The sequence below is a fragment of the Phocoena sinus genome, chromosome 11 (assembly GCF_008692025.1).
Source record: "Phocoena sinus isolate mPhoSin1 chromosome 11, mPhoSin1.pri, whole genome shotgun sequence".
NCBI classification, from domain to species: domain Eukaryota; kingdom Metazoa; phylum Chordata; class Mammalia; order Artiodactyla; family Phocoenidae; genus Phocoena; species Phocoena sinus.
In genome coordinates this window covers 47,768,941-47,791,121 of record NC_045773.1, presented here as the reverse complement: position 1 = coordinate 47,791,121, position 22,181 = coordinate 47,768,941, and the positions used below count along the sequence as shown (strand labels likewise).

At 56.0% G+C, this 22,181-nt stretch overlaps 4 protein-coding genes and 1 long non-coding RNA gene across 13 annotated transcripts in view; 2 read left to right on the top strand and 3 right to left on the bottom strand.

Moving 5' to 3' along the window:
- DLEC1 (DLEC1 cilia and flagella associated protein) overlaps positions 1-3,258 on the top strand; it is a 102,282-nt gene extending 99,024 nt beyond the window's left edge. For 4 of the 6 annotated variants that reach the window (XM_032647578.1, XM_032647575.1, XM_032647576.1 and 1 more), the window contains 6 exons: positions 12-96; positions 280-498; positions 1,480-1,641; positions 2,409-2,562; positions 2,818-2,904; positions 2,989-3,258. In XM_032647578.1, the coding sequence (XP_032503469.1) occupies positions 12-96; positions 280-498; positions 1,480-1,641; positions 2,409-2,562; positions 2,818-2,904; positions 2,989-3,206 (925 nt within the window). In that variant the 3' untranslated portion in view covers positions 3,207-3,258. Of the gene's footprint in view, positions 1-11; positions 97-208; positions 499-1,479; positions 1,642-2,408; positions 2,563-2,780; positions 2,905-2,988 lie in introns of those variants that run through there. The other 2 variants (XM_032647577.1, XM_032647580.1) reach the window with 2 other exon arrangements.
- On the bottom strand, positions 505-2,402 carry LOC116761624. Its single transcript, XR_004352071.1, has 3 exons — positions 1,752-2,402; positions 1,439-1,614; positions 505-1,338 (listed from the first exon to the last, which is right to left on the bottom strand). It is a non-coding gene; the product is annotated as an uncharacterized LOC116761624 (long non-coding RNA).
- A 162-nt stretch (positions 3,259-3,420) lies between the features above and the next one.
- On the bottom strand, positions 3,421-14,374 carry ACAA1 (acetyl-CoA acyltransferase 1). Its single transcript, XM_032647587.1, has 12 exons — positions 14,000-14,374; positions 13,704-13,797; positions 12,674-12,731; positions 9,554-9,633; positions 9,208-9,250; positions 7,347-7,445; positions 6,364-6,444; positions 5,018-5,208; positions 4,683-4,862; positions 4,342-4,397; positions 4,088-4,233; positions 3,421-3,780 (listed from the first exon to the last, which is right to left on the bottom strand). Exons 1-12 carry the CDS (start codon positions 14,174-14,176, stop codon positions 3,705-3,707), a joined length of 1,281 nt encoding a protein of 426 aa, XP_032503478.1. The 5' UTR covers positions 14,177-14,374; the 3' UTR covers positions 3,421-3,704.
- A 1,228-nt stretch (positions 14,375-15,602) lies between these two features.
- On the top strand, positions 15,603-20,415 carry MYD88 (MYD88 innate immune signal transduction adaptor). Of its 4 annotated transcripts, XM_032647589.1 has the most exons (6): positions 15,603-15,666; positions 15,949-16,206; positions 17,094-17,228; positions 17,624-17,804; positions 17,989-18,080; positions 18,346-20,415. In XM_032647589.1, the coding sequence occupies exons 2-6, from the start codon at positions 16,038-16,040 to the stop codon at positions 18,498-18,500; spliced, it is 732 nt and encodes a 243-aa protein (XP_032503480.1). In that variant the 5' UTR covers positions 15,603-15,666; positions 15,949-16,037; the 3' UTR covers positions 18,501-20,415. The 4 variants fall into 4 exon arrangements, with proteins under 4 accessions (XP_032503480.1, XP_032503479.1, XP_032503481.1 ...); XM_032647588.1 differs by having other exon boundaries at positions 15,639-16,206; XM_032647590.1 differs by lacking the exon at positions 15,603-15,666 and having other exon boundaries at positions 15,861-16,206; positions 17,624-17,785; positions 18,346-18,366.
- The window catches only part of LOC116761622 (putative UPF0607 protein FLJ37424), a 29,194-nt gene continuing 26,315 nt past the window's right edge, over positions 19,303-22,181 (bottom strand). The window contains exon 3 of the mRNA XM_032647596.1: positions 19,303-20,814. Coding sequence (XP_032503487.1) covers positions 20,534-20,814 — 281 coding nt within the window. The 3' untranslated portion in view covers positions 19,303-20,533. The remainder of the gene's footprint in view (positions 20,815-22,181) is intronic.

Sequence of the window (22,181 nt, the reverse complement as noted above, 5' to 3'; positions counted from 1 at the left end):
GTCGCTGGCAGGCTGAGCGTGGAGGTGGACTCCGGCGGCAGCGTGGTGTTCTGGCACCAGGCCAGCGACCTCATCCCCGAGCAGCGCTGTGCTGGGGTGAGTGTCCTGCACGCCCCGCCCCCCCGCCCTCCCGAGCTACCTGGTCGTCAGATGTCTCCCGCGGCCCCCTGTGGGGCACAGGCCTGACAGTCCGGGTTCCCTCCCCCAGGACCCCCCACCCGAGTCAGGGGCTCCGGAGGGCAGAATTGAGTCCCCTCCCCGACCTCTGTGGCCGCCCAGGTGCTGAGTGAGCTGGTGACCACCCGCCACCTGAAGCTGACCAACACCACGGAAATCCCACACTACTTCCGGCTCCTGGTCTCCAGGCCCTTCTCTGTTTCTCAAGATGGGGTGAGCCGCAGCCACAGGGCTCCCGGCCCCAGCTGGAAGCAGGAGTGCAAGGAGGGGACAGCAGCAGCCGGCAAGCAGCTGGTACTCTACCCACAGGAGAACATGCTGGTCAGTGGGAGCGTCTGTGGTCCCTGCCTACAGTGGGCACACTCCCCTGGGCTGGGGCTCACCTTCCGCTCACGTTTGCGCATGCAGCACCCTCCAGGTCTGGACGTAGACACAGACAGTGGTGTCCACACACGAACCACACGCTTGGCCCCGCCGTGCGCTGTGCGCTCAGGGGCGGACACCCATCACACGCACCACGTCCAGCAAACCCCTCCGCATAGGGGCCCTCCACGCGCAGGAACGCCCAGACCCATCAGTGTGGACACTCGCGAGTCCCAGACACACAAGACCCCACTCTTCGTCCCCTCCACCAGTGTCCTGGTCCTGCGAGCACCTCCACACGGCACAGACCCCCTTCTTGTGTGCCCTCACGCAGGGTTTCATCACCATCTTTCCATAAACATAAGGCACACCAGAAACACAGTTCCCCAGGCCCCGCTGCCAGAGATGAGAAGATCTGGGCTGAGGCCCGGGAACCCGTTTTCCTAACAGGTGCCTTTGATGAATCTGTGGATCTGGGTCCACAGACCTGGGTTGGGGAGCCCCGTGTACAAGCCCCACCCTGTTAGGCCCAAGTTACACCCTGGCCCCCAGATACCCACTCATGCTCCCCCAGCCCCCTCCCCACAGCCTCCAGGGTGGCCCCTGAGGAAGGCAAAGCTGACTGCACGTCCCCTGCTTAAAACCCGGCAGGGGCTCCTCACTGCCCCCAGAACAAAGACACAGGCCTGACTTGGGCCTAGGGGCCTGCCCGCAGCCCTGGTCACGCGAGTGGAGCCGCCCAATCCTCCGGCCTCTCAGCTCCCGAGGGCCGCTCAGCCCTGTCCCCGGTACTGACGGCTGTTGGGCAGGGAGCAGGGCACAGTGTGAGGAGCGAATGCACCAGGCAGGGTCCGCGGGAGGGAAGGATGGAGCTCTGGGCGGGGAGGCTGCCGCCCACCTCCAGCAGTCTGAGGTGACGGCTTGTCCACATCTGCTCAGGTGAATGTGTCCTTTTCCCTCTCCCTGGAGCTGCTCTCCTATCAGAAGCTCCCGGCTGACCAGATGTTGTCTGGAGTGGACATTCAGCAGAGCGCGAGTGGAGAGAAAAAGATGGTCTTCACTCAGAATCTGCTTCTGGAATACAGCAACCAGACCACTCAGGTGAGTCCCAGGCCTGCCTCATGTGTTCAGGTGGGGTCAGAGGACAAACCCCAGTTGTCTGCCCTGGAAGAGGCCTGGCACATGGAGAGATGAGGTTCATCCATCCTTACCTGTCTTAGGAGCTCAGAGCGAGGTGGGGTGCTGTAGGGTGCAAAATCAGGGAAGGCTTCCTGGAGGAGGAGGTGGCATGCGAAGCCTGCATGCTGTTTAACAGAGAGAGAAGGGAAACCAGGCCAAGGGAATGGCCTGATGGGTGGGGACTGAGCAGCTGAGGGACGCCTCCTGGGCTCGTGTGGGTCTGCGATCACTAGGTGAGAATACCACGGGCCTCGTTCTTGTTCTGTGGCCTGTGACAGCTCCACACCACAGCCCCTCCTGCCCTGAGTTGGAGAGGCCAAGGGAAAAGGTTAGATGGCCCAGAGCCCAAGGGGAGTAGAGGGCTAGATGAGAGGGGAGAGGAAGGCAGTAGAGCGGCCCGACCAGGGAGCAGAAACCACAGAGCTGGATCCAGGGCAGGGGTGGCAAGGGAGTCAGAGGGGAGCAGATGGCGCGTTCCTGGCCCTTTTCCTGCCCAGAATCCCACCAGCATCCCCTGGCTTTAGATGACAGCGCTGGCCCCCTTCCACCAGCTGTGGTGCTGCCTGTACGTCCCTCAGAAGCTGCAGTACTTGGGGTCGGCAGGGCCCCTGTGTCCCTGGCTCAGAGCCCAGTGGGAGTGGGTAAGGTCACCCAGTCCCCACCAAGTTAAAGGTTCTGTCCCCCGCAAGGTGGTGCCCCTGCGGGCCGTCGTGGCCGTGCCTGAGCTGCAGCTCTCCACCAGCTGGGTGGACTTCGGGACCTGCTTCGTGAACCAGGGCCACATCCGGGAGGTCTACCTGATGAACCTGAGCGGCTCCCGGAGCTACTGGGCCGTGTTGACAGGTGTGCCATGCCCTCCTCCCTGCTCCCCCGTGCAGCTGGGCCGAGACCCCCAAGAAGGGGCCTGCGTGCCCTGTCCCTGCAGACTGGCTCCCCAGGGTTGGGCCCACCTGAGAATTCCTGCAGAGGTGGGCAGGAGCAGAGGCGCACCCCCACGATGCGGGCAGGGGGCCGAGCGTGGAGCTGGCTGCGCTCCTGCATGTCCCCTTCCCCTCACGCAGGCCAGCAGGAGCCAGACAAGGACCCTGTTGCCTTCAGGGTCACCCCAAGCAGTGGGCTGCTGGAGGCACGACCGGTCAACGCGCCCCCCACCTCCGTCCCCCTCCAGGTTTCCTTCACCGCCAGGTACGGCCCTCCCAGCCTCGCTGGCACTGCCTCTGGAGCCCTGGCCCAGGGCCCCCAACTCACCTCAGCCCCCGCTCCCCACAGGAGCTGTGAGCTGTACGAGTCCACACTGGTGGTGGAAGGTGTGCTCGGTGAGAAATCCGGCACCCTGCGGCTCCGGGGCCGAGGCTCGTATGACGAGAGATATGCATCACCCTACTAGCTCTGAGCCACTGCCCTCAACCCCCAATACTGGAAATAAACACGGCCCAGAGCTATGGAGCAGGTTTACTGGGCAAAGGCACCTACTGGAGGACCTCTGAACAGCTCCTGGGATGGAGGGACCTCCCCCGCAACCTGCCCCCCACTTCCAGGCCCTGCACCCTGTGTCCTCAGAGCTAATACAAAGGGTCGGCCACACCCCTGTGGAGACCAGAGCAGTTAAAAGAGTCACTATTCAGATTCAGCAGAGGCAGGACTAGCATACCAAGAACTGGCTCGCTCTTGGGGAAAAAAACCACAGCCACTAAGAGAAGGTAATGCGTTTACTATGTTTACTGCACTCCGCATCCACAGGCCCCTTCCCCCAGGAATCACACGGTGGCCTTGCAGGCTGGGTGAGCCAGGCCAACTTTGCCTGTCTCAGCTAGAGGGGCCCGACAGGCGGCAGCCCGATACCTCACCCGCTCCCGTACTGTCTCATCAGTGTTCACATTTGCCAGCTCAGCTGAAGTGCCTTGACTTGCCACTGCCACCAGTGCTGGGACTCCCCAGGTGTCACGTCTGTAGCGCTACTGCCAGAGCACTGGGCTGGGCCTCTTTCAGTTTCCAGGGTATTCGAAGACGGCGGCGGCTCCCATGCCGGTCCCGATGCACATGGACACCACCCCATACGCCCTGTGGAAGCAAAATGTGCTGGTTGGGTGAAGGCACAAAGGGCAGAAGCCCAACCACCGAGCTCTCCTCGGACCAGGCTGAGCTGGGTGGACCAAGGCCTTCACGGGCACAGGACGCCAGACCTCGGGGAACGTGGTTCCCGGCCTGCCCGCCGAGGGGCGCGCACACGGTGGCCGATGCCTGCCGCAGGCCAGGGGCCCGTCTCCTCAGCTCGGAGTGTGTGGGGGGCGGGCGGGGGCGCGTACACCTCCCCCCATCAGGCGCACCAGCTGGCCCCCCCCCCGACCCCCACGGGGACCGGCCTTACCGCCTCCCGCGGCGCTTCAGCTCGTTGAGCAGCGTGATGACCTGTCGTGCCCCAGTGCAGCCCAGTGGGTGGCCCAAGGCCACCGCACCCCCCAGAGGGTTCACCTTCTCAGGGGGCAGTTGCAGCTTCTCCACACAGTAGACGACCTGGAGGGAGGCTGAGCATCAGCTGTAGCTCCCTCCCCAGTCCCCCACACCACCCGCCCGCTGCCTCCAACTGGGCGGCCCAGACAACAATGCAAAACAGGGGCTCACCTGACTTGCGAAGGCCTCATTGATCTCAAAGATGTCCACGTCCTCCACCGTCAACCCTGCAGGCAAGCGGAAAAGACCTGAGCTGACCCAGCGGCCCCTTAGCAGGCTTCTCATACTCCCTGGGGCCCTGCGCCATCCATGGTCTGGAGGCTGGGCTGCCCGGTGTGTCTGCCTCTGTTCCAGATGGGTGAGCGGGTCCCAGCTGTGGGGTCAGGAAGGGGTCGGGGTGCCCCCACCTTCACTCTGCGGCACCCGCAGGCCCACCCCGGGCACCCGCCTCTGGCAACAGCACGAGAGGCAGGGGCTGGATCCAAACCTAGGGTGTGAAGAAGCCATCTTACCTGCTTTTTGCAAAGCTACAGGGATGGCATAGGCAGGTCCAATGCCCATGATGTCAGGCGGGACCCCAACCACTGCATAGGACCTCAGGACCCCAAGGATGGGAAGGCCCAACTCTTCTGCCTTGGACCTCCTGGCCAGCAGGATGGCAGCTGCCCCGTCACTCACCTGGCTAGAGTTTCCTAGAGGCAAACCACAGGGTTAAGGAGGCCTCGGGGCAGCTCCGAGGAGGTCCAGACCTTCCATATCCACCCTGCCCGGTGGCTCCAGGCTCCCAGAGGAGAACACCTGGCACGGAAGCAGCCCCCTCCTCACCCCAGCCCCAGCCCAGTCTCACCAGCTGTGGTAGAACCCCCCTTCTTGAAGGCAGGCTTCAGTTTGGCCAGGCCCTCCAGGGTGGTGTCGGGGCGGATGCCCTCATCGTGGACCACGGTGACACTTCTCTCAGTGCCCTTGTCGTCACGGACCGTGGTGGTCACAGGCACAATCTCGGCTTGGAAACAGCCCTTGCTCTGGGCTCTGGCTGCCCTGCCAGCACCGTGAACAGCCAGGCTCAGGTTTCCATGGGGTTACCTTCCTTCCTGGGGTCCCTCCCTGAGGCTTCCGCCTCCTGCCCTGCCCTGCCCTCTGGGACAGACATGCAAGCTCAGGCTGCTACATGCGGGGTCACACTCACCTCGGGGGGGAGTGCGGAGGGTCCCCTACTACCCCACCTGCCCTGGGACTGAGAAGCCCAGGGCTTTACCGGGATTTCTTGGCCATCAGCCTTAGATCTTCAGATCCTGGCTTATCCCAACCTCAGAGGGGAGGGGGAAGTTTGGAAGTGGCGTCTCCCCTTGGGAGACCTTCACCCAAGAGGGACTAAGCCAAACTGAGGCTGGAGCCCCAGGAATATTTGTGCTGGGTTCTGCCAGCTTTTCTGTTCCCTCCCGTCGCTCAATTCCATCCATTCCCCATGTTTCCACATGATTAAAATGACATATACTACCCTGAATATATCTATGCAAAATTTGCATGAGTGATACTTACGATTAACACAAACTTGTTAGTGAAATAAAATTTTTTAAATGTCAAAATAAAATAAAATGCCATATACCAAACTACTGGATGAATCTTTGTATTTAAACAGTGTAAAAGCACAGGGCATTTTAGGGTGATCCTTGCAATCATATGCAAAATGTAAGGGCCCATAGGCATTTCCCATGGGGAGGAAGCCACGGCTTTCACCCAATTCTCAAATGGTTATTTGCACCCAAGTGGCTACGAACCACTGCCTCAGTGTCCCCAGCCCCTGCCTCACGATGCTACCCCAGACTCAAGGATGCCAGGGTCCCCGGCAGCACTGGCTCCATCCTCCAGGCTATCCAGAGAAGCCTGTGGTTACCATGTCTAATCACCAAACCACAGCCAACTAGAGAAGAGCCCTGGCCCTCCTTACACTCTCAATAAATGGATGGGGAAACCGAGGCCAAGCTAGGGAAAGACACTCAGGGTAAACAGACTGTAATGGGACACAGTGCTAACTGCACAGTGGCCCCCCGCCCTCGCCCACCTCCCCCTTCTGGGAGGTAGAGGCTTGGAAACCAGTGGTAGCCTAAGGGCAGCTCCACCTGAGATCACTTAGGACAGCCTCCAAACCTCTCTCTCCAGCCCTTTAAACATCTCACCCCAAATAGCACTCACTTTTGCTGGGAAGCCAGTGCAAAGGTATCCTGCTTCTCCCGCGAAATGCCAAACCGCTCGGCTACGTTCTCTGAGGTTATCCTAGAACACAGACAACGAACAGTGAGCGTGGAGCCAGGCAGCCTGGGGACGGGCCCCAGGGCTGCAGGCAGGAGAACCGGAGGGCCTGTCTGTGCTACAGTGACAGTAGTGATGACTCAGGGCGGAGCACAGGCAGGGAGTCAGCGACGCTGGCCAGACTCGAAGACGCCTGTTCACCAGAGACCAGCACACAGGAGGGCGTGGGTAGGGCGCTAACTGGCTTGGCCAGCTTCTCTTGTGCCTCAATGAAAAGTGCTTTACGTAAATGTGGGAGAGGAGTCCCGCTCTGGGAAGGCCACACCCAGCCTTCTGCTCCCCGTAGCTGGAGCCTCCCCTCATCCTGGGAGCCCAGAACCACAGAGGGGCCTTTGGCCGGGGCTTCTGGCTTTACAGGCTTCCCTCGGAGATGGTCCCTGGATGTGGAGGCGGCCGCACATCCCCTCACGCGTCCAGCGGAGCCACGACTCCCTGCCCACGGACCCCGGGGGTGGCTCTGGATGCAGAGCTTAGCTGCTCTGCGAATGCAGCACCTTTGATGCTGCACTGACAGGGCCCAAGGGCCCTCGCCAGCATGGCCGGTGAGCAAAAGCCTCCCGCCTCTTCAACTTTCTAGGCCTCCAAGGCTTTAGGGTGCAGCTGCCATCATGCCTTGTGCGACTGAGCCCCTCAGGGTGGGAGTGACAGGCTGGGCCATGCTTGGAAACCCAGAGGCACAGAGCGGACTGGGGGCCTCAGGACACGGAAGTCAGGGCCAGCACTAAGTCCCATGCCCAGAGTCCCTGCAGAGCAGACCAGGGCCGAAGGCGGGAGGCCACAAGATAATCCAAGTTCCTGCACCCCTGCTCTAGGCCAGGCAGGGAACTGAGCGGGGACAGGCACACGGAGCCACGGTGGGTGCTCACCCCATAGGAATCAGGCAATCTCTGGCCTTCTCCTTCTCCACCAAGCGAGAGGTAACATTTCCAGGGTTCGCTCTGTCTGCCAGGGACATGGACTCCACCCTGAAGAGGAGGTGATCATCAGCAGGACTCCCCACGGAGAGCTCTGCGTCTGGCAAGTGCTGGGAAGTGGCCAGGGAGCTCAAGGCAGAGCACTGGCCGGCAGCACAGAGCTGGGAGTGCAGGGCTGCTGAGCCCCAGCCGCACCCTCGCCCCCACAGCTGCACAATCTACATGCCTGGGCAGGGCCTCGCTTCCCAGCACAATTGGTCCAGCAGCCAATCCCAAGGAAAGCAGCCTAGTGTTGGCCACCGTGGGAGAAACACCTCTAACAAGCCTGGGCCCTGCCCTCAGGGGCCACAAATTCAGCGGAGAGAAGAGACAAATGTTTTAAAAGCTGCACATCAGAGAGCAAGCCGACCTGCATAGACCAGGAGGTGCTAGGAGCCCAGGGAGACACGAGCAATCTGTTTAGTGTGGTCAAAAGGGCTTCCAGGAGGTGGCAGGATACAAGGCCTCAAAGGATAACACATAACCTTGACTGCACGCTTTTCATGTGCCCAGCGCTACTGTAAAAATCTTTTCTGGGAATTCCCTGGCCGTCCAGCGGTTAAGACCGTGCTTCCACCGCAGCGGGCACAAGTTCGATCCCTGGTCGGGGAACTAAGATCCCGCACGCCCTGCAGTGTGGCCACCCTGCCCCCACCAAAAAAAAAAAAAAAAAAAAAGTCTTTTCAGGTATAAGAGCACTTTGAACAGTGTCAGGCTCAGAGAAGCTGAGTTAACTTGTCCATGGTCACTCAGCCAGGATCCAAATTTAGGTAGTCTGGATTCAGAGCCCACTGCCACCTAGGATATCCTGGGTTACTCATCATGATCACAGTCTACGGGGAACAGTCAGCCTGTGACATGAGGGAATGTCCTGGCCCCAAATCCTTAATACCCCAGTAACACAGTCTTTCATTTGCTTGGGGACTCAGATACCCTCTAAGAAACACATGAAGGCTCCAACCTTCTCCTCAGGTCACCCACACCCCCGTCCCTCCTCCAGTAAGATAGAAACCAGAGGGCAGCCTGGGCAGTGGCCTTTGCCCGGCCGAAGTCCCTGCAGTTTGGTCTTTGGGTTTATCTACAACTGCAGACACAGGGCAGTACAGCAAGTGCCAACTGGCACAGCTCTGAGATGGCCCAGCAGGGCTCCAATCGAGAAATGCTATGGAGAGGAACTGAGAGGCAGAGGGCGCACATCAGGATCCTGGGGCTGCTGGCCTCCCCGAGGCTGCCAGCGCCTGACGCCCACCCCAGCCTTCCCCTCCCTGGGCCCCACACGCTGCAGCTAAAGACGGAGTCACAGCTGACGGGGACAAAACCACCACAGATCTGACCGTGTCCCTCAGAACCCAGGAGGCAGCTGGAAGTTTCCACCTTGGTCAGGGTGGGGGAGAGCCAGCCTGTGAAATGAACAAACTAGTTCTACAGCAGGCAGCTGTCCCTGGCTCTAGGGAAGCGAAACTGCTCTTTCTCTCAGCAGCCATCACGAATCAACAAGGGCCACAGACAGAAACCCAGTGCCGTATTTCCTCACAATGCTTGCCCACATTTCCAGCCCGACAGATTTCCAAGAAAGAAAGCTCTTCAAAGCCCACTTCCTCTGGTGCTGAGAGATGTGAGCGGTTCCCGAGCAGCCAGAGCTGGGGACCACTTCTAAGTGCCTGCAAGGGCCAGGGGAGAATTCTAAAATCATGGCCTCTGGGAACTCAGGAGGTGAACATTAGTTTCACTGTTACAAGTCAGTTAATAAGCTCCAGCAGGAAAAAATTCTTACCCACAAGCCATGCCAATGTCATAAGACCCATTTCTGATGCCACCTGCAACAAAAGCATTTCATAAACATCCTTCCCCAGAGTCCATCTGTCCTGGGAACAGGGGAGCCTCTTCCCCACCTGGTCTCTAAGTGGGACTCAGCCCCAGCCTCAGAGATAAAAGACCCAGGAGTGTCCAGAAAAGGCTGGGGGTGCAGTGAGGAGCTCTCCTCCAGGCTTTCTGTGGTTACGGTCCTGTCAGAAATTCTTACTGCTTGCCCAGCAGACAGTGACTCTGACGACCCAAAGCCGAGGAGCCAGAACCAAGGCCAGGCCGCGGCACTGGGTGCCCACCCAGTCAGAACTTACCAGCTATGCTGGCCACCGCCTGGAGCCCTGACGAACACTGTCTATTGACAGCTGACAAAGGCACGGTCTCTGGGATGTCACTGAAACAGAAAGTGAGAACAGAGTCAGCCCCCTCTCCCCTGCCAGGCTCCCAGGGAAAGCAGGCCTGTGCTCCTGGCCAACATGACTGCCCCTTCAGGGGACAGAAAGCCCAGGGGAACAAACCCAGCAGCCCTGCCCCTACTCCAGGCCTGACCTACACTGGGCAAACCCCATCTCTGCAGGTGCTTGCTCCCCAGTGCCCCACAATCACATGCCCTTCCACCCTGTGATTCTCCTCATCCAAGGCCAAGCACAGCCCAAACGCAAGAGAAGGCTGGTTGGGCCACAGGGGTCCTTCTTTCTCTTCCTTTGAAGATTCAAAAATTAAAACTGTATATCCCTGTTTCCCATGAAGAAAAGAGAAGAGGGCCTGTGGCCGAGACAGAGAACCAGTGCAAAATAAACGTCTGAAGTACGACAGATGGCCAACAGGCACGTGAAAAGATGTTCAACGTCGCTAATTCGTAGAGAAATGCAAGTCAAAACTACAATGAGGTATCGCCTCACACCAGTCAGAACGGCCATCATCAAAAAGTCTACAAATAATAAATGCTGGAGAGGGTGTGGAGAAAAGGGAACCTTCCTACACTGTTGGGGGAATGTAAATTGATACAGCCACTATGGAGAACCGTATGCAGGTTCCTTAAAAAACTAAAAATAGTGTTGCCTTATGATCCAGCAGTCCCACTCCTGGGCATAAATCCAGAGAAAACCATAACCCCAACGATCGCTGCAGCACTATTTACAATAGCCAAGACATGGAAGCAACCTAAATGTCCATCAAAAGAGGAATGGATGAAGAAGATGTGGTACATATATACAACGGAATAGTACTCAGCCATAAAAAGAACGAAATAATGCCATTTGCAGAAACATGGATGGACCTGGAGATTGTCACACTGAGCAAAGTAAGTCAGACAGGGAATCACAAATATCATATGACATCACTTATATGTGGAATCTAAAATATGACACAAATGAACTTATCTATGAAACAGAAATGGACTCACAGACAGAGAATAGACTTGTTTTTGCCAAGGGGGTTGGGTAGGGGAGAGATGAAGTGGGAGTTTGGGATTAGAAGATGCAAACTACTATATATAGAATGGATAAACAACAAGGTCCTACTGTATAGCACAGGGAACTATATTCATTATCCTGTGATAATCCATAATGGAAAAAAATATATTAAAAAACAATGTATATATATGTATAACCCAATCACTTTGCTGTACAGTAGAAATTAACACAACATTATAAATCAACTATACCTCAGTTAAAAAAAAAAAAAAAAGAAAGAAATGTCTCAAGTATGAGGCTAGAAACCATCCCCACTCCTCAGCCTTACTAGTAACCATATGGCCTTTATGTTCCCATTGTCTCTGGAAAGGCTGTTCCCAGCTGGACAAAAATCCCTGATGGGTACTAGGTATTCTAACATCCCTTCTTCTGACGGGTTCCCCCAGGTCCTCACACTGGTTCCAGCCCTGGAAGCTGGTGAGGCTGCCTCTGCCAGTGTAACCTGTGCTGGCCAAGGGTACAAAGCCCTTGGGAAATCCCCAGACCCATGGACTCAGAACCTCAGGGGTGAAAGCACTCTGTTGATTCTGCTGATTCTGGCGTGCAGCCAGCGTCAGGAACCTCTGGGCTACTGCCCAGGCCAGGCTCTGCTGAGACCCTCTTGGGTGGATAGTCTCCTAGGTCCCTGTAGCCTGTTTAACCCTTCCCAGGCCCCCTAACTCCCTACTACCTAGTTAACCACCCCTTCACCCAATCCACCAAGTGTTCATTAAACACCTATTCGGTATGAGGCACCACTGGAGGGACGCTGACATGCTTACAATACAGAGCCCTAGAGGATGCCCAACCACACACAGAAAGTGAATTAACTAGCAGAGACTACACTAACAGAGCAAGGTGGCAAATCACATCACAAGGGAGCACATGGCCAGCGACTGGAAAAGAACGGGCCCTCGTTTTAAGCTTGGGAACTCAGAGAAGTCTGGTCAAAATGGTGAAACTGTGTTTGAACAGAGTTTAACTAGGGCAGAGAGGGGAGGTAGGGACAGTACTGCAAGGGGACAGAAAGACCAGCTTAGGGAAGGCAGTGGGCAGACAGGCTGGTTGAAAGAGGAAGCAGCAGGTAGATTCGGCTGGAAGTCAAATCTGGAGCCAAATCGCTGGAATCTTTGAAATCCAGGCTAAGCAGTCTGAACCTCTCCTAGTCTCCACAGGTTTTGTCAGTTTTCCTGTTCCTTCACTAGTTCACGTTCCTGTTGTTTCTTCTCCACGAAGCTGGGAGTACACAGCTCAGTTGCTCTTAAATCGACATGTGAAAATAATTTAAACCTCCTCCCTGTCTTAGGACAACAAGGGGTAACGGGCAATTCACCAGGGCCCCTTCTGGGCTACCCTTCACCCCAAGATTCTGCGCTGTCCCCAAGCCTCTGCTGATGGGCTAGCATTTAAAAAGCTCAAAATCAGGGCTTCCCTGGTGGAGCAGTGGTTGAGAGTCCGCCTGCTGATGCAGGGGACACGGGTTCGTGCCCCGGTCCGGGAGGGTCCCACATGCCGCGGAGCAGCTGGGCCCGTGAGCCATGGCCACTGGGCCTGTGCGTCCGGAGCCTGTGCTCCGCAACGGGAGAGGCCACAACAGTGAGAGGCCGTGTGCCGCAAAAAAAAAAAAAAAAAAAAAAAGCTCAAAATCACTCTTCAGTGTGCCAACCTGCTTATTTACTTGACAAGGGGACAGAGTTCACAAGCAACAAGCTGATTTTGGCTTAAGAAAATTCAGGCCACAAAGAACTTTTTGCTCCAGTCCCAAAGGCCATCTGTCCTGGCTCAGCGCTGGGAAACACACCCTCCCTTCAAAGTAGGGGAAAGGCAGCATGCAGAAAAGCAGGGTGCTGAGGACCCTGGCTGTGTCCAGGTCTGGTGTCCAATACTGATCTTCTCCCCACAACAGGCTGAGTTCTCTGGGACCTGAGCCCAACCAAGAGCGTGAATAGCCAACCCAGGGCAAGAACTGGAAAAGTTTACCTCAGAAACTGGGCAATTCGGGCCATTAATGCTCCGGCCCCAGGCTGAAGCACATTTCCTGTGGACAACAAACCTTTATTCAGTGCCAGGCACTAAGGTACAGCTGTGATTACCAAGAGGGGGGCATTCCAGATCTTCCTTCAGAAACAGTGGAATTTCAAGGTCTGGAGCAGGGGCAGCCAGCTATACAGCAGCTTGTCCTGGCCATACACTAGATCCAGTCCCTGAGAGGCCCAAGTTCCCTTGCCCATGCAGCTTTTCCAAATCAGCACACACTGGGGAGGTCGCCTGCCTTTAAAAGGTTAACATGGAAAGAAGAATGCAGTGCAAAGCTTTAAGTCTGAAGAAGTAGTTCTGTCAGTTAGGAAAGTTTTTAAAATGCACCTTCCCCTAAGTGTCCTCCACCAAGCCCTGCTGGCACTCCAGGGGTGGAACAGTGATCCCCCATCTAGGGCTGACACTTATGTGATGTGACTCTTAGCATATAATGCTATGTTTCCAGGCTAGAGGAGCAGAGTTGGGGAAAAAGGGTTGGACTGGTCAAGAGGTCCTGGATTCAGGTCCAAGCTCTGCTGCAAATTCCCCAGGCCTCAGTTTCTCCATCTGCCTCAGTTTCTCCATCTGTAAGTGCGGGGCTGGACTAGATGGGTTTTGATGCTCCAAACTCCCTCTGTTCTACCCTGGCATAGACAGTACGTCAGGATGGGTAGAGAACCCTAGCCTCCAGTCTCTTAGGGTGTTCTCAAACTCCTGAGCCAAGACCCTGGCGTTGAAATGTCTGTCACTTGAGATCCCTGCTTTCTATCACACTTAATATGCAGAATGTGCTTGGAGCGGGCACAGAAAATGCCTGGAGGCGGGGGTGGGGGGGGTGGAGTCTATAGCCCGAAAGGGGCGATTACAGTCAGCTGCGTGAAGTCCATCGACATTCCCCTCAGGGAAAACACCTGGAAAGTGCCTGGTGTTTGAGGAGGGCTTCGGCGTAATGGGAAGGCGAGAACCGAGCGCAGGGCCCGGGTAGTGCACTCACCCACGCAGATATCTCCCAGCTGGGCCGGGCTCAGCTTGACGTCCTGGAGAACCGCGGTCATGACGGCGGAGAGAAGCTCGTCGGGGGTGGTGTCCTGCAGCGGGAAGCGCGCGGCTGGCGGCGATGCTCGAGGTTCCCAAAATCCCAGCTCCCCCAGCCCCACCCCAGAGAGACAGAGCGGTCCAACTCGGGCGCGGAGCCACCACCGACGCCGAGGGTTACCGAACAGAGGAGCCAGACGCCAGCCCGCCCCGGGCCGCCATCTCACACCCGGCGCCCGAGCCCAGGGGCCTCACCTTGAAGCCGCCGCGTCCCGACCGGCCAATGGCCGTGCGCCGCCCGTGCACCACCACTACATCCTCCGCCGACTTCCGCGGAGCGCCGCTCCAACACGGCGCGGCCCGCGGCGCCGGCTCCGGGCCCGAAGCGGGCTGGCGGTTCAGGTGACCCAGCACCACCTGCAGCCTCCGCATCGCGTAGCTCGGCAGGGTAAAGCCCCTACCAGCCAGCAGCAGAGAGCAGCAACCAACAAACCAACGCCCGCGCAGGCGCTGAACCGTACCTCTGACCACCCGCTTCCTCTATCCTAAGCCCCGCCCACAACCCTGCGGGTCTGACTGGCCCTTCCCTCTAAGGTCCCGCCTCAGACAACCAGAAGGCGAGTCTGCCTGAGGTCCCGCCCCTAGCCGCAAATGGAACCTCCTAAAGTTGAACCCAAGAAGGTCTTTCCACTCAAAGCCCCGCCTACAGTAGCCTCAGGCGGCTGCCAACCAGGAGGTGGGCTTTTCTGAAGCCCCGCCTAGAAACACAGACAGGAAACCTTTCTACTTGCAGCCCCGCCTACTGCCAAACCCGAGGCGGGTCTCCAAGAGCCCCGTTGGTATCTTGAAACAAATTTCACCATTGCCAGGGGTCCGTTTCCCTACAACTCTGCCCTCTGCCCGCCACCAAACAGAAGGCAGGTTCGTCAGGAGTGCCGCCTACAGCTTCTTGCCGGGAAAGAGGGGCCAGCGACTATAATTCCTCTTACCCTTGCCTATCCTTCTCTGCTGTCTCCCCCAAGCTGGGGGACCTAAATAATTCCGAGATGCCCCAGAGCCTACCCCGACGCGCTTGGGCTCTCCTAGGAAGTCTTTCGAGAAGACTGAGGGAATTTGGGATTCTGGGGTGGCAGGAGAACGGATTGTACAAATGTGCCGGAAATGTGACAAGCCCCCTATCTGGAGAAAGAGTATCATAATTTTTTTTTTTTCAAACCAACTTTACAGTCATTTGGAATGATTTGATTAGTGCCCACCTCCCCGGCTAGGCTGGGGTTTCCACCAAGTCAGAGAAGGACTCTGTATCCAGGATGCCTGCAACATACTTGACACTTAATAGGTGATCAATAAATACCTACTGAATGAATGAATGAACCAAAGCTCCCCAGGTCAGGACGATGTCCCCTGCCCCCTAAAAAGCAAGGTCGGGTGGCCGCTTGACTCCCAATGGCAATGTTTTCCCTAGACCCCAGAGGGTAGTACTGGGTTTCTCTCAGAGGAAGGCCAGGGTGTCCTGTTACCCTCAAACACGGAGGGTGGGGTCGTGCCCCCCACTTTTCAAGGGCAGGGCCGTGGCATGCCTCTGGCTCCAGAAGGCAATATGCCCTTTTCCACCTCCAACTCTGGGTGTACAGCCAGGGATTTCCCATACTCCTAAGGGCAGGATTGTGTGCTCTACCAGAATTAGGGTGGGGGTGTGTGTGGAGGGAGGCAGAGCCGATGCCTGCCCCCTTGCCCCTTCCCCGCCATCCTCGAGGGCAGGACCGTATGAACCCCTCAGATCCCTAATGGAAAGGATGTAAGTCCACCAGATGCCAAAGAGCAAGTCACCTCTTTCCTATAACCCCGGAAGTAAGGTCATCGTCCCACTGCCGCACCAGACCCTCCTGGACAGATAGGTGGAGCTCCGTAGACCTTAAAAGGTAGGTCCCCGGTCCCCACACCCTCAGTCCCCTGACATCCCGAGGGCAAGGGTGGGGCGCCCCCCACTTCCGCACATCTACTGGGGCTCCAGATTGTAGGGCGGGGCGTCGCTTCGAAAGAGAAACCGGCGGGGCGGGGCCGGGTGGGCGGGGTGGCGGTAGGGTAAGGAGGAAGCACAGACCCACGACGCACCTCTGCATGACGGCCCGCCATGGCTGAAGGAGGTCCGGACGCGGGCTCCGCGCCCCCGACCCCTTCCATGTCCTCCCTGCCCCTGGCAGCGCTCAACGTGCGAGTGCGGCGCCGCCTGTCGCTCTTCCTAAACTTGCGGGCGCATGTGGCGGCCGACTGGACCGCGCTGGCGGAGGAGATGGGCTTCGAGTACTTGGAGATCCGGCGGCTGGAGACGCATGCCGACCCCACGGGCAGCCTGCTGGACGACTGGCAGGGACGACCCGGCGCTTCGGTGGGCCGCCTGCTCGAGCTCCTCGGCAAGCTGGGCCGCGACGACTTGCTGATGGAACTGGGACCCAGCATCGGTGAGGACGCCCCCTTCCGGGCCTCATATCCGAGGTGGGGGTGGGGATGAAGGGGCTGACCATAAAGGGCCTCAGCATCCGTCCCACCTTTCCTGTCTTGGAGGCGGGGAGAGCGGGGGGGGGGGAGGGAGTGGTTTTGGGGTGGCAAGGGGGACACTGGAGGCAGCCTGCAGGGGGGGAACCGTGCAAGACCAGTTCCCTCTTTCCATACGTGGGATGATAGGGACTAGAAAAAGAAGGCGAAGGCCGGAAAAGGCACAAGGAAACAGCTTAGACAAAGGCTTTCACATAGGACAGGAGTCAGAATAGGGGTCCTCTGTGGGGGGCTTGGAACTGCTTCAAGTATGTAGAGCAACAGGCAGGTAAGGGACTGAAAGCTGACAGTCTTTGGAAACTTCAGGTCCCTGGAAAATGCACCCCTTCCTGCCACTTGCTGACCCATTAACTGCACAGGCATGGGGACAGTGGCCCACTTGGTTGGGGCTGCTGCCCTCGCTGCACATAATCACCAGGTCTCCTGAGCTCTTCTTACATGCCCTGCTCACATCAGCCGTGGATCCTAAAAGAAGCATACCTTGGATTCTATTCTCGGGAGCCCGGAGCGGGGGGTGGGGGGTGGGGGAGTGGAGGGCAATGGGATAGAGACACAAGCCTGACCTTGATGGCTTCCCTCATGGCCAGAACACCACTGACGTCCCTTTAGGATGACCAGAGCCAGGTGGAAGCTCATCTTTTCAGAGCTGTTGAACTGTGGATGGCACCTCTGGGCTAGAGAAGCCCTGGAGGACAACACAGCCAGGGAGGTGGGACAGGGGCTGGATCCTGACCGTGGGTAGAGGCGTGGGGTACCTGCGGGGAGCTGGCCACACCTTGTCTCTTCCCCACAGAGGAGGATTGCCAAAAGTATATTCTGAAGCAGCAGCAGGAGGCGTCTGAGAAGCCTTTACAGGTGGACTCTGTAGACAGCAGCATTCCTCGGACGAGAGATCCGGCGGGCATCACCATTTGCGATGACCCCCTGGGTAAGGGCCCAGTACTGCCCCCCTGGGCCATAGGACATTGTGGTGTTAAAAGCATGGATGTTGAAAGCAGATGGACTGTGGCACCTTGGGCAAGTCACTTAATCTCTCTGAGCTTCAGTTTCCTAAGAAATGGGAATAATAAAATCCTACCTCTGGTTTTGGTATGAGATTTTCGTGAAATGATGTGTCTATCTCATGGTCAACCTAGGGTTTGGCCTGGGGTGGTAAGAAGGTGCTCATCTTTCCGCTCCTGGGAAAGGCACTTTCTCTGAGTAGTGTCAGCAGGATTGTGTAGGGTCCCAAGATCACGGTTGCTTAGGCTGGGGGCACCTGGGTGGGCTCCTCCCCAGCCTTCCTGTAGGGCTCTGACCATCACCCTTGTGCTCTGCACCCAGGGCAAATGCCTGAGTGTTTTGACGCCTTCATCTGCTACTGCCCCAGCGATATCCAGTTTGTACAGGAGATGATCCGGGAGCTGGAACAGACAAACCATCGGCTGAAGTTGTGTGTGTCTGACCGCGACGTCCTGCCTGGCACCTGTGTCTGGTCCATTGCCAGTGAACTCATTGAAAAGAGGTTGGCTAGGTGGCCAGGGGGCAAGTGGGTGGTTGTACAAAGCCCTGCCAGGGATCCCAATGCTGGGATCCTCCCAGTTGGAACCTGTCTAGCCTGGGCACAGTGGGCTCCTCCCAAGGCTGTCCCCTGGGGGTATGCTGAACTAGGTCACCACGGTGCCTATAGCCTGCCCACTCTCCCTTAGGTGCCGTCGGATGGTGGTGGTTGTCTCTGATGATTACTTGCAAAGCAAGGAATGTGACTTCCAGACTAAGTTTGCACTCAGCCTCTCTCCAGGTAAGCTCAGCCCTGCCTTTGCCACAGAGAAGTGGGCAGGGCCTCAAGATGCCAGCCTTCCCTCACCAAGGGCCACGGGTACAGCATCAAGGAACTTGGGCAGGTCTCTACACATAAGTGTGCACGCACATGAGTGCCCTTTGTGTGGGTGAATATGTACCAGGGGTGCTTAGTTGGGAGAGGGATATTGTTAACCCCTGGATTGAGGATTGGTCCCACCCCACTGTGAGAGCCTGGTGCCAGCTCTGTACCCTTTGGCTTGCAGGTGCCCATCAGAAGCGACTGATCCCCATCAAGTACAAGTCAATGAAGAAAGAGTTCCCCAGCATCCTGCGGTTCATCACTATCTGCGACTACACCAACCCCTGCACCAAGTCCTGGTTCTGGACTCGCCTCGCCAAGGCCCTGTCCCTGCCCTGAACTGCCCTGAGTCCCTGGGTGTGTGTGCATCTATCTGCCTGTACATGTACTTCTACCCCTGCCTCCACCTGCAGTTGTACGGGGAATCTGTGCTCCACTGGCCTCTTGATTCCTGGACATGCCAACTCCACAGACACAGCTGCAGCCATTGTACATATCTGGACATCACATCTCATGTCCTGCATAGAACATGTGGCTGCAAGTGGCACGCGCACTTGCTGTTATCAGCCAGGACAGTAAAAACCAGAGCCAGCTGGGACTAAGAGGAAGACCAGAAGAGCCAACTCTGACCCATCCACACATCTTAGGCCTCAGTTTCTCCACCTGAGAACTAAGTAGTGTGAGGAGAACAGGCAGTAGCTGTGTTCGAATGATTGTGGGAAACGGTGAAGCACTGTTCTGAGTCTCCTGGGGACAGGAGACAAATCTTGGCTGAGAGAGACCTAGCTGCCTGGGCAACGTGCTGGCCACTGCTGGGACCATGGCACTGCTGGGGCAGCTGCTTCCACAATGGTGCCTTACGGATGCTTTGGGGCCCTGTTGCCCCACCTCACATCCCACTTCCTCCTGCCCCGGGGACAAATGGGGAAGCAGCCTGGCCTAGCATAGGGAGGTCCTACATTGAGCCTGATTCCCCAAGGGTCCACCTCTCATCTGCCTCTTAGACTCCTCCCAGCCTCTGCACACCTTCCCTGTGATAAGTCCCCAAGAGACTGGCCTGAGCGTCTGGGGCTGCTTTTCACTTCCACCTATTGAGTGCCTGTGGTCCTGCTCTCAGCTCTGCCCTGCATGAGATGGGATCCCGTCTTCTGGCATCTCCATCAAGTTTGGGTTGTGGAGCTAGGTCACCATGGTGGTGTAAGCAGGAAGCCTTCCTCCCTGGGCCACCCACAGAGAACTTTCCCACCAATCTTCTGTACTTAATTGCCTTACAAAGTTGTTTGCTGGGACTAGTTTACAAACAGTGACCACACAAGAGCCTCTTGCCCCAAAGCTTGTAGGCACATGGACACATACAAGCTCACACACAGAGACACATATATACATGCACAGGCACCCTCATGCACACACATACAGGCATCTTCATGCACACATTTCCCTGGATACAGCTGCCAGGAACGGCTGGGTGGGACAGTCCCACCACAGAGGGGGCCTAACCCTGGACTAAGATGGGACAATCTTGTATTCTTTTTGTTTCCCTCTTCATTGGAACCAGACTCTGGAAAGGACTCATTATGCCAGCATTTACGCCTTCAGTGAAGCACAGAGCGAGGAAAGAGCTCACAGAGCAAGTTAGCTGTGACAGCTGTTTTTCCCTCCTTGGGGGATTTGTACGTTGGTTTCCCTTAAGCTCTCCTTCAAGGAGAAAATGTCATGGTCTCAGGTCTCTGTGCCAGGATAGGACCCAGGACCCTAAATCTAATAGCAAATGTATGCCTTCTCCGCTCCACTTCCAGCAAGGGCTGGGGCAAACCAAGTACTTTCCCTCAGGGTCTCAAGAGGGACTGGAGGCCCCTCTCTGCATGATCTTGATGAAGCACTTAGCTACTAGGTACCTATCCCCACTTTGATACTGGGAAGTATTTTAAAACTCTTTCAAGGAAGTATCTTTCAGGGACTTCCCTGGCAGTCAGTGGTTGAGACTTCGCCTTCCAGTGCGGGGGGTGCGGGTTCGATCCCTGGTCGGGGAGCTAAGATCCCACGTGCCTCAGGGCCAAAAAACCAAAACATGAAACAGAAGCAATATTGTAACAAACTCAATAAAGACCAAAAAAAAAATAACTTAAAAAAAAAAGTATCTTTCACACCTGTTTGTATTCATTGTGAGAATTTCAAGGAGAGCTAAGAAATGCCTCAGTCTGTAATTTCCTCTTCTGTATCCTAGGTTTATAATAAAGAGTTCTCCGCTTTGGGAGTAGCAGGTTTCATTTGTGTCTGGAAGGAGTTTGGAAGCAGTAACTTGGGATAACGCTCTCCTGGGTACATGAAACTGGGCCCTGGGGTAGGTTCCAGTGGGTTTGCCAGGAACTTCCTTAAGGCTGGTCCTCCTCCTCCCAGGGTCCAAGCTTCACCAGGGCTGCAGGCAGAACTGTAAACAGCAGCTCAGCTACCGACACTGGGGACTCTGCTTGCCTCTGCCAAGCTTGGTCTTCTGGGGATTGTGCCACACTCCTGGATCCTGGGCCGGCCAGCGGGAGGGGCTGCTCTCCTAGGCTCCAAGGAGAGTCTGGAGAGTCCCCACTCCAGATCACAGATCTCCGGAGAACGCTGTTGTTACCAGTAATGGCCATCCTTGGGCATATCTGTGTTAATCCTGAAAGGATCGATCTATTTTTAAATAGAATGCACGACTTTTTCACTGTTCACTTGAGAAAAACTAGAAAATATGAAGAAAAAAATGCCCATAATCCTAATCCCAGAGATAACTCTGGTGACCTTTTAGAGTGCCCAGATATTTTCAGCGACCACAGCTTTTCTCTCACTGGTCTCTCTGTTACCACATCCTGGCTCCTGAGCCTCCTGGATGCTGGAGGCTTCCCAGCCTTGCCTCTGTACATTCAGGACTCCTAGAAAGTCCCCCTGAGGCCAGGCCTTCCTCTCCAGTGTCCCCTTGGGAACAAAGCCTCAGTGTGGTCCAAGCAGGGCCCCTGGGATCTGCCTTGTGCCCCCATGGCTGGGGGGACAGTCTTTGGGTCTGCTCCTGGTCATGGAGAGGGCTCTCTGGGCAACACCAGTCACGTCATAGGGAAAGCCCCTGTTCTCTCAGGTCAAGATGGTGACCTGAAAGCGCTCAGCTCAACCCCATCTAATCCTCACACCCCTCTCACCTTCCTCCAGTGCCCACCTCCCCATAGGTAAGTTCCCAGATACTGAGAAAGCTTCCTCTTCTCATTTTTGTTTTAGTCCCCTAGGAACTTTTGATAGAGAAATTCTTTTTCCTAAAGGGAAAATTCACTGATGAAATTATCCAAGGCAAAAGCAGGAAATTTTGGAGGGCAGCAGCAAAGGTAAAACACAAAATTACAAATCTACGTGACAATGGACTTGGATTCTGCCACAAGTCAAGGGCAAGGGAAAGAAACAGGGACAGGGATTTCCTCCAGATTAGACAATAAAATATACGAATATAGTGTGACTTTGCTGTATTCTGGTTCAAACACATCAATTATAAAAAGATATTTTGGGGTCATATATCCAGTAGAGGTCAATATACAAAATATATGAGAGCAACAAAAAAATAAACAACCCAATTAAAAAATGGGCAAGGGGGACTTCCCTGGTGGTCCAGTGGCTAAGACTCCATGCTCCCAATGCAGGGGGCCCGGGTTCAATCCCTGGTTAGGGGACTAGATCCCACATGCCACAACTAAGAGTTCACATGCTGCAACTAAAAAAAAAACCAGATTTCACATGCCGCAACTAAAAAAAAAAAAAAAGATCCCGCGTGCTGCAACTAAGACCCAATGCAGCCAAATAAATAAATAAATAAATACAAAAAAAAAAAAAAAGAGCAAGGGACTTTAATAGACATCTCTCCAGAGAAGATATACAGATGACTAAAAAGTACATGAAAAGATGCTCAATATCACTAATCATTAGGGAAATGCAAATCAAAACCACAATGAGACACCATCTCATACCCATTAGGACGGCTACTACCAAAAACCCAGAAAACTGGGA

Coding starts and splice junctions, on each gene's coding strand:
- ACAA1 (XM_032647587.1), bottom strand. CDS start 14,176: ATGCGGAGGCTGCAGGTGGTGCTGGGTCACCTGAACCGCCAGCCCGCT. Junction 13,798..13,999: donor CGGGACGCGGCGGCTTCAAG/GTGAGGCCCCTG, acceptor TTCCCGCTGCAG/GACACCACCCCCGACGAGCT. Junction 4,863..5,017: donor GGGGGGTTCTACCACAGCTG/GTGAGACTGGGC, acceptor GTTTGCCTCTAG/GAAACTCTAGCCAGGTGAGT.
- MYD88 (XM_032647588.1), top strand. CDS start 15,879: ATGGCTGAAGGAGGTCCGGACGCGGGCTCCGCGCCCCCGACCCCTTCC. Junction 17,229..17,623: donor CATTTGCGATGACCCCCTGG/GTAAGGGCCCAG, acceptor CTCTGCACCCAG/GGCAAATGCCTGAGTGTTTT. Junction 18,081..18,345: donor TGCACTCAGCCTCTCTCCAG/GTAAGCTCAGCC, acceptor TTTGGCTTGCAG/GTGCCCATCAGAAGCGACTG.